The sequence below is a fragment of the Hippocampus zosterae genome, chromosome 1, assembly GCF_025434085.1.
Source record: "Hippocampus zosterae strain Florida chromosome 1, ASM2543408v3, whole genome shotgun sequence".
Classification (NCBI taxonomy): domain Eukaryota; kingdom Metazoa; phylum Chordata; class Actinopteri; order Syngnathiformes; family Syngnathidae; genus Hippocampus; species Hippocampus zosterae.
Window position 1 is genome coordinate 30,654,542 of NC_067451.1, and position 12,782 is coordinate 30,667,323.

The 12,782-nt window shown below is 41.7% G+C and overlaps 2 protein-coding genes across 3 annotated transcripts in view; one reads left to right on the forward strand and one right to left on the reverse strand.

Annotated features, from left to right (window-relative positions):
* The window catches only part of rufy1 (RUN and FYVE domain containing 1), a 17,820-nt gene extending 15,924 nt beyond the window's left edge, over positions 1 to 1,896 (reverse strand). The window contains exons 1-3 of the mRNA XM_052074339.1: positions 1,554 to 1,896; positions 627 to 806; positions 341 to 458 (exon numbers count right to left, since the gene is read on the reverse strand). Coding sequence (XP_051930299.1) covers positions 341 to 458; positions 627 to 806; positions 1,554 to 1,857 — 602 coding nt within the window. The 5' untranslated portion in view covers positions 1,858 to 1,896. The remainder of the gene's footprint in view (positions 1 to 340; positions 459 to 626; positions 807 to 1,553) is intronic.
* Positions 1,897 to 7,483: 5,587 nt separating this feature from the next.
* On the forward strand, positions 7,484 to 12,377 carry hbegfa (heparin-binding EGF-like growth factor a). 2 transcript variants are annotated; one of them, XM_052076328.1, is made up of 6 exons: positions 7,484 to 7,736; positions 8,414 to 8,656; positions 8,736 to 8,934; positions 9,848 to 10,003; positions 10,143 to 10,229; positions 11,229 to 12,377. In XM_052076328.1, the coding sequence occupies exons 1-5, from the start codon at positions 7,694 to 7,696 to the stop codon at positions 10,213 to 10,215; spliced, it is 714 nt and encodes a 237-aa protein (XP_051932288.1). In that variant the 5' UTR covers positions 7,484 to 7,693; the 3' UTR covers positions 10,216 to 10,229; positions 11,229 to 12,377. The 2 variants fall into 2 exon arrangements, with proteins under 2 accessions (XP_051932288.1, XP_051932297.1); XM_052076337.1 differs by lacking the exon at positions 10,143 to 10,229.
* Positions 12,378 to 12,782: the final 405 nt, after the last annotated feature.

Genomic DNA, 12,782 nt, shown 5'->3' on the forward strand with positions numbered 1-12,782 from the left:
TTTTCATCAAGCATATTTGCAAGTAGCAATGACACTAATGCGTACATAGGATCATAATTTAAAAATCATTATGTTTACATTTTAAGGCATATTTGTCATTCCCGAGGAGTTAATTTCTAGTAGCTCACCGAGTTATTTTTTATCGTTCTACATTTGTTGTACTGTTGAATAAAAATGTTTGAAATGAAGAAATAAATGTTTTATGTAAATAAAATGTTGAATAACTCAATATTTTTGCTGTCATTACCAATGTTTAAAAACTGGCAATTTAAAAGCAATGTAAAATAGATTTTTTTTATAGCGCCCGCCCATCCGCCAAAATAAGTGGTTAAAACCATACTTGATGCCAGGCAGATCTCTGGCACTTGTGGCTATGTTGGCAGAATCTGGACACAACCGAGCAGTCAGCTCCAAGGGTCCCCAAATGGATTTGTTTTGACCGATGAAGGACTTCTTGGCTAGGAGAAAAAAAAAAAGATCATGTGACTTTGATCTCATGTTACACGCGCACCCACACACACGCACACACACACAGGCTCACACACACTCACTCACACATACACAAAACTCCATTGCAGTTCATGTTTACAAAACTCCATTGCAGTTCACGTTTACCAAGCAGTTACCTTTTAGGCCATGTTTGAGACAGTGCTCCAGTACTAAGAAGAACTGCTGTAAGGGCGGGTACTCGGAGTCCAGTGTCCTGCCCAAACTCAGTGAGGACTGGATTAAAACCTTGATGCTGAGCTTCAACATGCTGAGAAGATTGGATCTTTCGATTGCCATCGGGTCTTTGGCAGGCAGCACTGATTTTTTAACAAGAAGCACAAGCATTTGAAACACACCGATATAACTTCCGTGGAAAGCTGCTCTCTGAGCGCCACTTTCTATAAGAAGCTGTTACAACATTTGATATCTTGATACCCAGCCTAAGGTTTACGAACAGCTACTTCTGCCTCACTAGTAAGACAATTCTGTAAAAGGACCGTTTCCTAGTTACCACAGTAAAGTAAAACATTTCTGCACACTAATTGGACAACTTTGCCATGCAAGTAGGAAAGTCTAAAGCATTTAGAAAAATACCACGGGTCAATAATTTTGTGCAAAATTTTTAAATCAGAGATGCAAGTATTTGTGCCGATTCCAAATCTGCCCTCATTAATTATCTAGCACATTAGATACTCATAATAATAATGATAATAAAGTAATAGTATATCTAATCATATTTACTTATTGTAATGAATTAAGGGTTTTTACCTCTGTACAGCAATGTCGTTTGGTATAGGGAAAATGCATTACAGTATACGTAAAACACTATCCTACTACTGATGAGGACCAAGAGCGCACTCATACAGATCAAACATATGCTCAAATGGTTGTCCGTAGAAAACACACCAGACGTCAGAGAAGGTAACAGAAGTCAAAGGAATTCCATATGACGACAGAGCGATAAAATCTTTGGAAGTCATGTGTCTTGACATCTGACAGCTCAGTAAAAGTCCAAGAGGAAAGGTCGTGTTCGGCTGAGGTTGTCCGTATTCAATCCCACCTACCTGGAAGCTTCTTTCCAGTGCGGGTTAGATCAATTTCGAGCTCTTTTTCCGGCTCGGGGTCCTCAGCGGAGTTCATCCGCCCAGAAGCGTAGCTCACCCCGCTACTGAGTGTCTCTGTGGCCTTGCGAGCCAGCGACAGAAGCGGAGCCGACCAGCTGCTATCCGACGGCGACCGCTCATCCCGGTCGAGAGTGTGATTGTCGCAGGCGTTTGAGGCTGTGTCCGTGTTTGAAAGTTGGGCGAGCTCTTGTTTTCCGTCGCCATCCTCTGCAGTTGTGTTTACTCCCGCCAACTCGTCGGCCATGTTTGCCCCCCTCCCTTCTTGCTGGATAATCACGTGACACGTCACACCGTTTATTTTGGGCTATCCTAAACTTTCATTACCGCCACCTGTTGACTAGAGTGTAAACTACATCATCAAAGGAAGCAAATTGACTGACACTTTCGGTCAGGGTGTCGAACTCATTTTAGACGCGGGCCAATTTGGAGTTACGTCTTCCCTCAGAGGGCCCTTATGACAGTGAAACCACAACATTACTATTTTTACACAACAAATGAATATATTACTTGTTTTGAAATCAGTCAAGTCAATTAACATATTTTGTTCAAGTGAGGGTAAACAGGGTAACAAAATGATTTCAAAATCTCAACGGTATGACTCAAAACGTGACAATTTGACATTTTGGTACAGATTTTAGCAAGTTGCCACACATGATTTGCTTTCGTGGGCCACATAAAATGGCCTGGCGAGCTGGATCTGGCCACCAGGCCTTGAGTTTGACACACGTGCTGTAGGTTATGGACGACTGGTTAGCATGTCGGCCTCGAAGCGCAGAGGAGTAGGGTTCGATTCCGGCTCCGGCCTTCATGTGTGGAATTTGCATGTTCTCCCTCTGTGCGGGTTTTCTCCGGGTACTCAGGTTTTGTCCCACGTTCCAAAAAGATGCATGGCAGGTTAAAAGAGCACTCTAAGTTGTCCCTAGGTGTGGGTGTGGGTGTGGGTGTGGGTGTGAGCGCCCTGCGATTCTCTGGCAACAAGTTTAAGGTATGCCCTGCCTACTGCACCCCCCCAGCCGACCCCCCCACACACATTTTTTGCTCTGTACGTTGTTTGAGTAAGTTAGGAAGAAGGAAGTTAACGAACGAACGAATGAACAAAGTAAAAAGTACTCAACATTGAAGGAAAGAATGGCCTGCACCAGAGCAACATGCACACAAATCCTCACAAAAATTTGAAAGTATGATTTGAAGCCCAAACTTCAAACCGTACCTCAGGCAAGACATTCGAAATTGAAATCTGAACCCTGTCTTCAACCCCTATTATAAAACATTACTTTGAAACTCTCATCCTGTCTTCAAATGTTACTTTGAAACACTGACCTTAAAAAAAAAAAAACACTTTTGAAGCTCCACCACTTTTCAAACCACCGTTTGAAACTGTAATCTGTGCTTGATATCATGACAAGGAGTTAACGTTACGGAAACCAGTAGTAAAGTGTTGAACTACTTTTAGCCCACTCTTTAATCAGGATTTGTGCTCCCCTGTTGCAAAAACGTGGAGATCATATTTTCGCAACAACTGCTGTTTATTAGGTCATACTGAGTATGATGCAGAAATTGAAATGCCTTGGTCGAGGTTTGTGCTCAGAGTTGTTTATGTTTCTTGTGTGTGTAATTTAAGACATAGCGACGGTCTTATTTTGTAGCATGGAGTGTATCAACAGACATGTCTATTTTGGCCAGAGCCATCCCAGTCTAATATTCTTGTCACAGTCTTTAAAATAATACAGAACTAAGAATAGAGGAAGAGAGAGAGAGAGAGAGAGAGAGAGTAACCCTATAAATATGTAAGCATGCATGTTATATGTCCAACCCCCCCGTCCCCCAAAAAATGTGCTAGTATACTTGATGAAACCACTTGCTCAGAAGCACAAATGTACCAACCGGTAATTAATTCACATGTGTGATTTTGCTTTTTAATTGTGATATTTTTTTAATTATTACTATGGTGTTTTGTGTTATTTTTATTTTATTTTATTTTTTTAGGGAAGCACTTTTTTCAGATGCATTTTTAAAAGAAATCTAAATAAAATTGAGCTTACAGTTTGGTGATCTGTGCCACAACAATATGCTTCTAAAATACTACCAAGTCAAGTCAAGTCAAGTCAACAGTATTTATAGAGCACTTTCAAACAGCCATCGCTGCATACAAAGTGCTGTACATGGAGCGATTTAACATACACAATAAACGGTAAGACGAATCGGTAATAAAGGCGGTAGAAAGCACCAAGCAGTAAAATCAAGACCAAATCTAAGTCATACTGAGTTGAAGAATACAAGTGGGTTTTGAGGACGGCTTTAAAGATGGGCAGCGAGGAGGCTTGCCGAATGTTCAGTGGGAGGTCATTCCAGAGAGAGGGACCAGCAACAGAAAAGGCTCGATCCCCTCTGAGCCTCAGTTTAGTTCTTGGTACTTCTAACAAAGACTGGTCCACAGACCTGAGGCGCCGGGCAGGTGTGTAGGGGCGGATGAGCTCAGAGAGGTAAGGTGGCGCGAGATTATTCAGAGATTTGAAAACAAAGAGGAGGATCTTGAAAATAACTCTAAAAGGAATGGGGAGCCAATGAAGGGATGCCAGAGTAGGAGTTACAGTATGTGCTCCCTCTTACGAGTACCAGTCAAGAGGTGAGCAGCGGCATTCTGGACCAGCTGAAGGCGCTTAATGGAGGACTGGCTGACTCCAAAGTACAGGGCATTGCAGTAATCCAGCCGGGATGTGACAAAGGCATGAATTACTGTCTCAAAGTGTACATGTGAGAGGAGAGGTTTGTTTCACACAAACAATTACAGTCTCTATTTTAATGTTTTGATTGAACTTAGCGTACATAAAGGTCACAATATAGGGGGAGAAAAGTTTGTGAAGATTTGAATTGAATAACAGGTTAAATCTCTTTTGGCAGCATTAACGTCAAACAAATGTCTCATGTATAATAGCAGATCAGGTAGAACCATTCATGTTTCCAAAACCTCAAATTAAAAAATATCCTTTGAATGTCTGTGAAAGAGTCTCTCCATAGCATCTTCATTTTTTATTTTCTTCTCTGGAAGCCATTCACTTAATGAATTTATTTCAGTCCTTTGGAACGGTGTCCGGTGTTGAGCTTCATATGATGGTCCTAAGTATTCCAACAAACTATTGTATTTTGATAAACATTGGGATTCTTTTTTTTCTGTCAATAATGGGTCCAGGCAGAGAGCTAGAAAAGCAGCCCCAAATCATGATTCACCCTGCACCAAATTTCACAGTTGTAGTTAGGCCCCAATTACGACTGTGAAATTTGGGTGATGTTGGTTTTTCCACCTTTGGCTTCATTTGTCCACACAAAAAAATGTATCCGTTTCTGCACTCTTCAAATCGGTGGAATATTTATTTTGACAGCTGTGGCCTTTGTTGCTTAATGTTTTTATTTCTCATATTTGTTAACTGTCACGTTCCGTGCCTGCCTGCAGGGGGCGGGCTTTCTCTCCGCCGACTGCACACCTGTTGTTCATTTCGGGATGATTATGCTTCCTTTATTAGGAGACTCCGGCAGTTTACTCACTGCCGGAGAACTCCACGCCGTGCCATATTGCTCTCGCGCTCGATCTCGCTATTTTGTCATTTGACCAGTTGCCTTTTTGCCTTACGGCCGTTACTCTTGTTATTCGCATTCAGCTCCTAGATTTTGTATTACTCGTATTTCCGCCAATTCAGGCCCTCCTCGCGTCGTTTTGTTTTCCGCGAGCGTTTTCAGTTGTAGTATCCTTCTTTGTTATTCCTGGTCCTTATTTGACCAGCGTTTTGTGTTACCGTTTTTCCCTGTCGGGCTCTTTCTGTTTTTTGTCATTAAAGACACTCTTTTTCTTTGACAAGATTTTTTCGTTGTCTGTTCTCCGGGGATCCAACCCTTTATTCCATTGTTCTGCACGGAGCGATAGTTATCGCTTCGGGCAGAACGTGACAGTTAACAGCAAGTATGTTAGTTCCAGAGATTTCAGTGTGACTGTAGCCCAAACGCTACAGGATTTTTATTGACCATAAAGATTTACATTTCCAATCTCGTCTCTACGGAGCCGAGACATGTCACTTGAAAAAAGAAACGACTTTGTCCACACGCTTTATCTATAATGTATGCACAAGGGACTAATTTGTGGGCACGAACTACTACTTCGTGCTCAAGGACTACGACATTGTGTGTACAAAATAGAAAGTGCGCACAAAGTAGTTGTCCGTGCGCATGAAATAGTCGTGGCTCCTTGCGGGGCATTCGAACATAATATCGAACGCATCTTCTCTCAAAGTTGAAAGGTCGAAGGACAGCTACATAACGGACAGGGACAGCGAGATCAAATTTTATTTAGGCTCGGGATGAGTTACAAGGACACAATGAAAAGCTTGGCATCGCGAGGAATCATCACCGAGAGGCTGTTGATAGCAATCTCGCTTTACCGGTACGACTGGGACACCAGGATCGACTTTATTTTTCAGCAAACTGCAATGCTCTGGCAAGGATCATGGTTACTGGCCAATGTACACCAAATGAAAACTTTTTGTCACAATATCACTACTTAATCTATATATATATTGCGCGTCTGTCCTTCCGTCTGTCCCTTTTCAAAACGTACCTACTTGACCGCGCCGCTGCGCGCCGCCACTGCGCGCCGCCACTGCGCGCCGCCACTGCGCCGCTCAGGCAGTGGCTCACTACGATCGCGCGGGCATCTTAGCGAAAAAATGTTGTCTACCCACAAGCATTGCAATGAAATTGTTAGTTATTTAGTAGAGCTAAACATCTCTTTATTTTTGCGATAAGCAATGAAGATGAACAAAAAGTTGAACCAAGCAACAACACTTTTGTGGGCCGAAGGCCCACCTTACCAGCCTTCCGCAGGAACTAGCTGATGAGCCGCCCGGAGGGCGGCGAACCAGCTAGTGTTGATATAAAATAAAAACGTCAGATGCAATAATTTGTGAGACTTTGGAGGCACTGATTAGGTCAGTGAGAAGAGAATCAGTGAAGGTGCGCTCGATTTGCTCAAATTATTGTCCATTAAGGGACAGCGTGCACGTCATGACCATTTCAAGGGCACGCTCTATTTCATGCACACGAAATAATAGTTCGTATACACTAAGTAGTAATCGGTGTGCACGAAATAGGAATTAGTGTGCACAAATAAGTAGTTTGTGTGCACAAATTAATTATTCGTTTACACAAATGAGTAATTCGTGCGCACAAAGTAGTTTTTTCATTTGTCACGTCTGGGGCTCCGATTGTCTAATAATTTGGACGTTGGGTTGGATGACTTGACAGCTGGCAGACTTTTGCCATAGTTTTTGTAGTACCAGTAAACACCACAAGGTTGTGCAAGCGAGCAAAGAATGTTCTCCTGTCATCTCACTGCTGCCTGCCCATTATTTTGCCCTGCTTTTAGTGGTTATTTGTAGTGAATGGATACATTACGGACATCTGTAAAATACGAGTAAGCATTTACTACATTTACACTCTGTTGTCTGAATAATCTCTGAATCCCCAAAACCACAGTGCTCTACAAAACAGTTAAACTGCACTATACAATACGTTTCTATCACGTTGTATGGTTAAAATTGAAGGACGGTATTTGAGATTGTCGCTATCTACATTTGTCCAGTCTCTTATTGTGTATTTATGTATTTTGTTTACTGAATTCAATTACTACACTGGGTAATGTTTCGAGCATCGTTGCTGTGATCATGACCGCGATGCAATGAGCATTACTAAGCTATAATACAATACGTGCGCGCGCGCGCTCGCGAGTGTATGAGTGTCTGTGTGTGTGTGTGTGTGTGTGTGTGTGTGAGCGTGTGTGCGCGCGCGTGTGTGGGCGCGGCCAAGATCGCTTGGCACTTAAATACGCCGGAGACTCTCTTTTGACGCTCTTTTGCTCCGCATTACACACCGCTACCTTCGTGTCAAGTACCACCAAGTGGTCGAAATATTCCTGGCGGAATAAACTGAGACAAGCCCACCAGAAAAAAAAAATCAAAGGATTAATATTTATTTATTTATTTATTTATTTTAAGTTGCCCCCCCCCACCCCACTTCAACAAGTCTTGCCAATCATGAGGATTTGGAGAGTTGTGCTTTTGGTGCTTCACGCCCTGGGTAAGCTTGCACGTTGAATTACTTCCATTATTTTGGTTTTGAATGCCTCTTTCTGCGTGACACTGCACCGCATTCGAGTCGTTATAAAAACCCACAAGCCACGCCAGCGCTATAAAATGACTTGTAAACCTGCTAACCGTTTTTCCGCCAATCATTTTCACAATGCCAGGACTATCCTATCCAGAAACTAATGGGACCGTCTCGCTATTTCAGAGCATGCTTTTATGTAACTGGATCCATTTATTTTTAACTCATATTCTTGCCTGACATTCGCTAGACTGTCTGCTTAGAACTCTAGAATGTGGACTGTTGTGAGTGCGGGGAAACGTTTTACTGTATAGTTTAAGAATTAGACTTAGATTGTTTAAATGTCAAAGGTGTCTCAGGGAAAATGTCATGAGCAATGTAAATTGTGATCCAGTGTGCCCTTGAGCAAGGCAGTAAATAATCCCCCGCCCCACACTCAGCTAGTTACTGTATATGTGTGCGTCTTTGGTAGCTCTAACATAAAAAAATGACTTACAGTCCAATCCCAGTTTCAAAGCCTCGGAAGCATGTTTCAACTTGTCCAGAGAGGTCCGCCCACCTTGGCACACTCTTCACTTCCCCCAAATACGAGCAATTCCAGTCTGTGTGATTCGTAACCCCCTCCCATTGTTTGCTTTTCTTTTGTCCAGTGGCGTCCAGACTGGCGTGTGGTGCGGCGGTGGACCGGTATGACAGCCACAGGCAGCGGCACCCGGACACGGCTGTCATCAACTTCCAGGACACCAGCAAAGATGGAAGGCCAGCGGTGGAGAGCAGAGGAGGCCCAACATCACAGGAGGATGAGGATGAGGAGTATGATGATGAATACTACGAGGATGGGAATAAATATGAGGACAGCACGTCCGGGGATGATGAAGTGGAAATACCAAGAGGTGAGGTCTTGAGAATCATCTCAGATATTATAATAATAACACTTCTGTCAGATTTGCTGACATTGTGTGTTTTATTTAGTTGCTATGTCAAGCAAGCCCCGAGACCCATCTGTCATCCTGGAGGCAGAAAGCACAGAAGGACAGAGAAGGCGAGAAAAGGGAAGAAAGAAGGGAAAAGGGAAAGGAAAGAAGAGGAATCCTTGCTTGAAGAAGTATAAAGATTTCTGCATCCACGGCACCTGTCAGTACCTGAGGAACATCCGACTTCCATCTTGTGTGTAAGTGCCACATCCAGTTTCAAAATTGGACACTTTCCATGGGAATTAATGGGAAATGTTGGGGAAAAATGTAATAAACCATGAACAAAATTGAAGATTAGACTTACGGAACTTTAATGTGGCTGTGCAAAATCGAATTTAGCATAATGCTGACGAAAACAACCAGATTACTTCTTCAGCGGCACCTTGCATGTATTTGAATAAGATACCTTTCCATGAAATTACCCTCAGCTCCCAGTTAATTTCCAATTTGTATTTACAGTGAGTGCCGCCATTCTCAGGGGATGCTGACTAGGCTGGCCCGCGAATAGCGTGAATTCACATATAATTGACGGCCATTGTTAGCCTATGCATGTACTACACATACTGTATGTCGAAAACCAATTTGAATGAGAAAATCGGTTTTCATTTAACCAAACTGTATCAAATGGTTGCGTTTTAAAACGTTACCATCCTTGAATTGTATTGCACCCACATATATCAGGATATACTGTATATTAAATCGTCATATGTGCGAGCTGTACATCAGCTGTAAATACCATATACTGGTCTGACATTGCTGATGATTTCTTGTCTCTTCGAATTTAATTAGCTTGAATATTATAGGCTGCCCGGAGACAGCTGGGATAGGCTCCAGCACCCCCCGCGACCCTAGTGAGGATCAAGCGGTTAGGAAGATGAATGAATGAATGAATGAGTTTAGGCTTTGGAAAGTTCTTATATGTTGTGTATTATTAAACATAACAAAAGCATATATTGACTCAAAATGCAATCCCACTGAATCGAACCAAATTGAATGCTGCACAGCTAATATGATGCAGAAGTCCAATGTCTTTCCAAAAACTCCCACTTTAACTCTCCATGGAACCTTTTGTGAAGGGTACCTTAACTGGTAATTTCCCTCCGTGTGCAGGTGCCATCCGAGTTACTCCGGGGAAAGGTGTGAGTTCTTCACTCTGCCCGTTGAGAGACCTCAGGAGGGCTACAACCGCACCACGGCTCTGGCCGTGGTGGCCGTGGTTCTCTCGTCCATCTGCCTCACCATCATCGGGCTTTTACTCATGCTCAGGTGCGCCCCACACAACGTCAACACACACAGTTCCACATACATGCACACACGCGAGCTGCGTAGGGAATTTGAAAGGATGACATGTGCAACAATTAGGCATTAAGTAGTCGTTTCAGCCCCGTTTTCTGATTGATTCCAGGTTTCACAAGCGGGGAGCATATGATGTAGAGAATGAGGAGAAGGTCAAGTTAGGGTTAGCGTCCAACCACTGAAGAGACAAAGAAGGGTGAGTACAATCTCAGTTTAACAGTATGTTTAGGGCATTTAGTGTTAAAAATACAGAGCGAGGCAAACTTGACAACATTTGAAAAGGACCTGATGCATTATTCTTCGTAGTTCTTAGGAGTGTTCATATAGCTGTATTTTGGTTCAGTTCTCCCTCAATGCTCTTTGTGACAAGAAACCAATCAAGGGTGTAGTCCTCTCAATTCCATTTCGCCTGCGAATGGCATCAGGATAATCTGTTGGAAACCCTTGATTCAGTGATTTATGGCTCCAATAGTTTGTCCCGATACCCACAAAAGTACTACTTTGGTATCATACCTATACTTTTTTGAATTCAAGAAGAGTCTCATGGGTGCATTACTGTTAAGCAGGAAAGTGCAACTTAAAGGATGGATGGGGCAACAGTTAATATGCTATTTTCAGCATGTACTGTGTATATTCTGCTGACGAATAGTGAACATCTGCATTAAATATGTTGAATGCACTGGGAAAATTGAGGGGGAAAAATCTGTCAAGGTAAAAAATTATTTGGGGGAAAAAAACACAGATTAACATTTCCATGAAAAACGGTGGCTTGCTCTAACCCCTCTTTCCCCAAAACACCCAAATAAAGTGAAAAAAATTGAAAAAAGATTGGCGAGGGAAGGGCATAAATAGCCCGTGAGAGACAAATCTTAAAATAAATGAAACCTTGGAGGAATTGCACTGAACACCTCAAATCATTTAACCAGCAAATGCTATTTTCAACAATAAAATGCTACATTTTTGTTTAGTTGTTGAATCAAATCATGTCATCATATTATACAACTCAAATGGCACCTAATGCCAACAAGCTTCACCACCTCTAGTTTATATTTTGCCCCGAGATACTCAAATAGACTAGATGGTGCTAGAAAAGCGCAGGACTAATATCTCACACTGACGCACGTTTCCTTCCCCGGTATTGTACAAATTGCCTTGCTGATCTCATTGTTTGCTCTCTTTTCTCCTCTCGTGTTAGGCAAAGGAGCGGAGATACTACCTCAAAATAGAAAGAGAAGTGAACCACGGAAGGAGGTCCTGACGAAAAGCAAAGGAACACAGACGGATGAAGAAGGGAAACAGAGGGTGTCCGCTTCACCCGTTGCTGGATGTTCACGTGAAAAAAAAAATGGACAGCTCAGCGTATCCCTGAAGGCTTCAGGAGAAGGCGGCCACAAGTGAAAGTGGAATATAGGATGGCCCAGAGGATGGACTGGAATGGAAGTGTGGCAGGCACTTGGTCATGACAAGAAGTTGAAGAAGAAGAAAGGAAAGGAACATTTGCTGCTTCCTGACTGTGTGAAATGAAATTTCAGATTGTACTGAATCTGATTCATCATCAAAAAAGAAAGTTCAATCTGGAATTAAAAAAAAAAAGAAAGAAAAAAAGAAAAACAGGCGGCATTTTATATTTTCCCGCACAAGTGCATTATAATTTCTTTTCTGTACAGTTAACGGTGTATTTATACTTTTTAATTTATTTATTTAAGCTAACTGTATTTATGCAGGTTTTAACCTCTTTCAACAGATCAAAATGGTTGTTACAGTGGTTTTTATATTCCTTATTGGATATTATTTATTGAAGAAAAAGTACAATGCTTTCTGCTCCTGGACACACAAAAAAAATGTTATAAAAAACATGATACATTTTGATTTTATATTGGCACTCAGAACATGATCAGTAGCACTGTGATTTTTTAAAAGTTTTTTTTTCTTTTTTTACTGATTAGTGTTATATATTTTTAAACTGTCGTTTTCACTGAAAACAAACAATTCTAAAGGCATCTTGTACAAGTAGTTTGACACATGGGACAATTGAAGGTTCATTGGTTATAAATGTTCTCATTCAGAGTTGTCCATGTCTGAGTGTTAAGTGCCAGAATGGCTTTGAAACTTTCAAAAGGGAGTCCAACATAACATTTGGGGCCTGGAGCCAAAGCACTGTTGAAAGAATTTGGATGCAAATCTTTTGTTTTTGTCCTCGTCTTACCATCATTTAAAAGACAAACACTTACAGTAACTAGCAAGCAATAAAATGTGAATTCAAGTGTTAGACCCTTTCAAAAACTGCAGTTCTGAAGTGTTTTTTAAAAAAATGTGACTTAATTCAATAAATCAGAATTCTTAACTCCTGTGTGCTGCATCTTCATTTACTCGGGAGTCTACAAAGTACAAACTGTAACAATGATCACATTGTGTTACAATCATCAGTTAAGTAAGGTCAAGGGTTTTTTTAGCTTCTGGTTTCGCCGCTGGAGTAGAAAAACATTGTAATATTTTAAAATGTCTTGCCCGGGTCACAATGAATAACGCCAACCTTTTCTGTTGGCTCAGGCGTAAGTTGTAATAATAGTAAACATAATATTTTCATTTCCTCTTCTCCTTGGCGGGGGAGCCTACTCGTTTTAACTGGAGCATCTGCATCCTGCACTCTCAAGTTAAGTTTGAGGTATATGGAGTTATTGGAGCTTTTGAACGTGACTTTTACAGTTTGAGAACACACCTGTCACTTTTTAGTCCTGTAAAAATAAGG

What these genes read in the sequence shown, in the direction of transcription:
- hbegfa (XM_052076328.1), top strand. Translation starts at nt 7,694, where the DNA reads ATGAGGATTTGGAGAGTTGTGCTTTTGGTGCTTCACGCCCTGG. An exon ending in TTTGGTGCTTCACGCCCTGG is followed by an intron (nt 7,737 to 8,413) that starts GTAAGCTTGCAC and finishes TCTTTTGTCCAG; the next exon opens with TGGCGTCCAGACTGGCGTGT. An exon ending in ATCCGACTTCCATCTTGTGT is followed by an intron (nt 8,935 to 9,847) that starts GTAAGTGCCACA and finishes CTCCGTGTGCAG; the next exon opens with GTGCCATCCGAGTTACTCCG.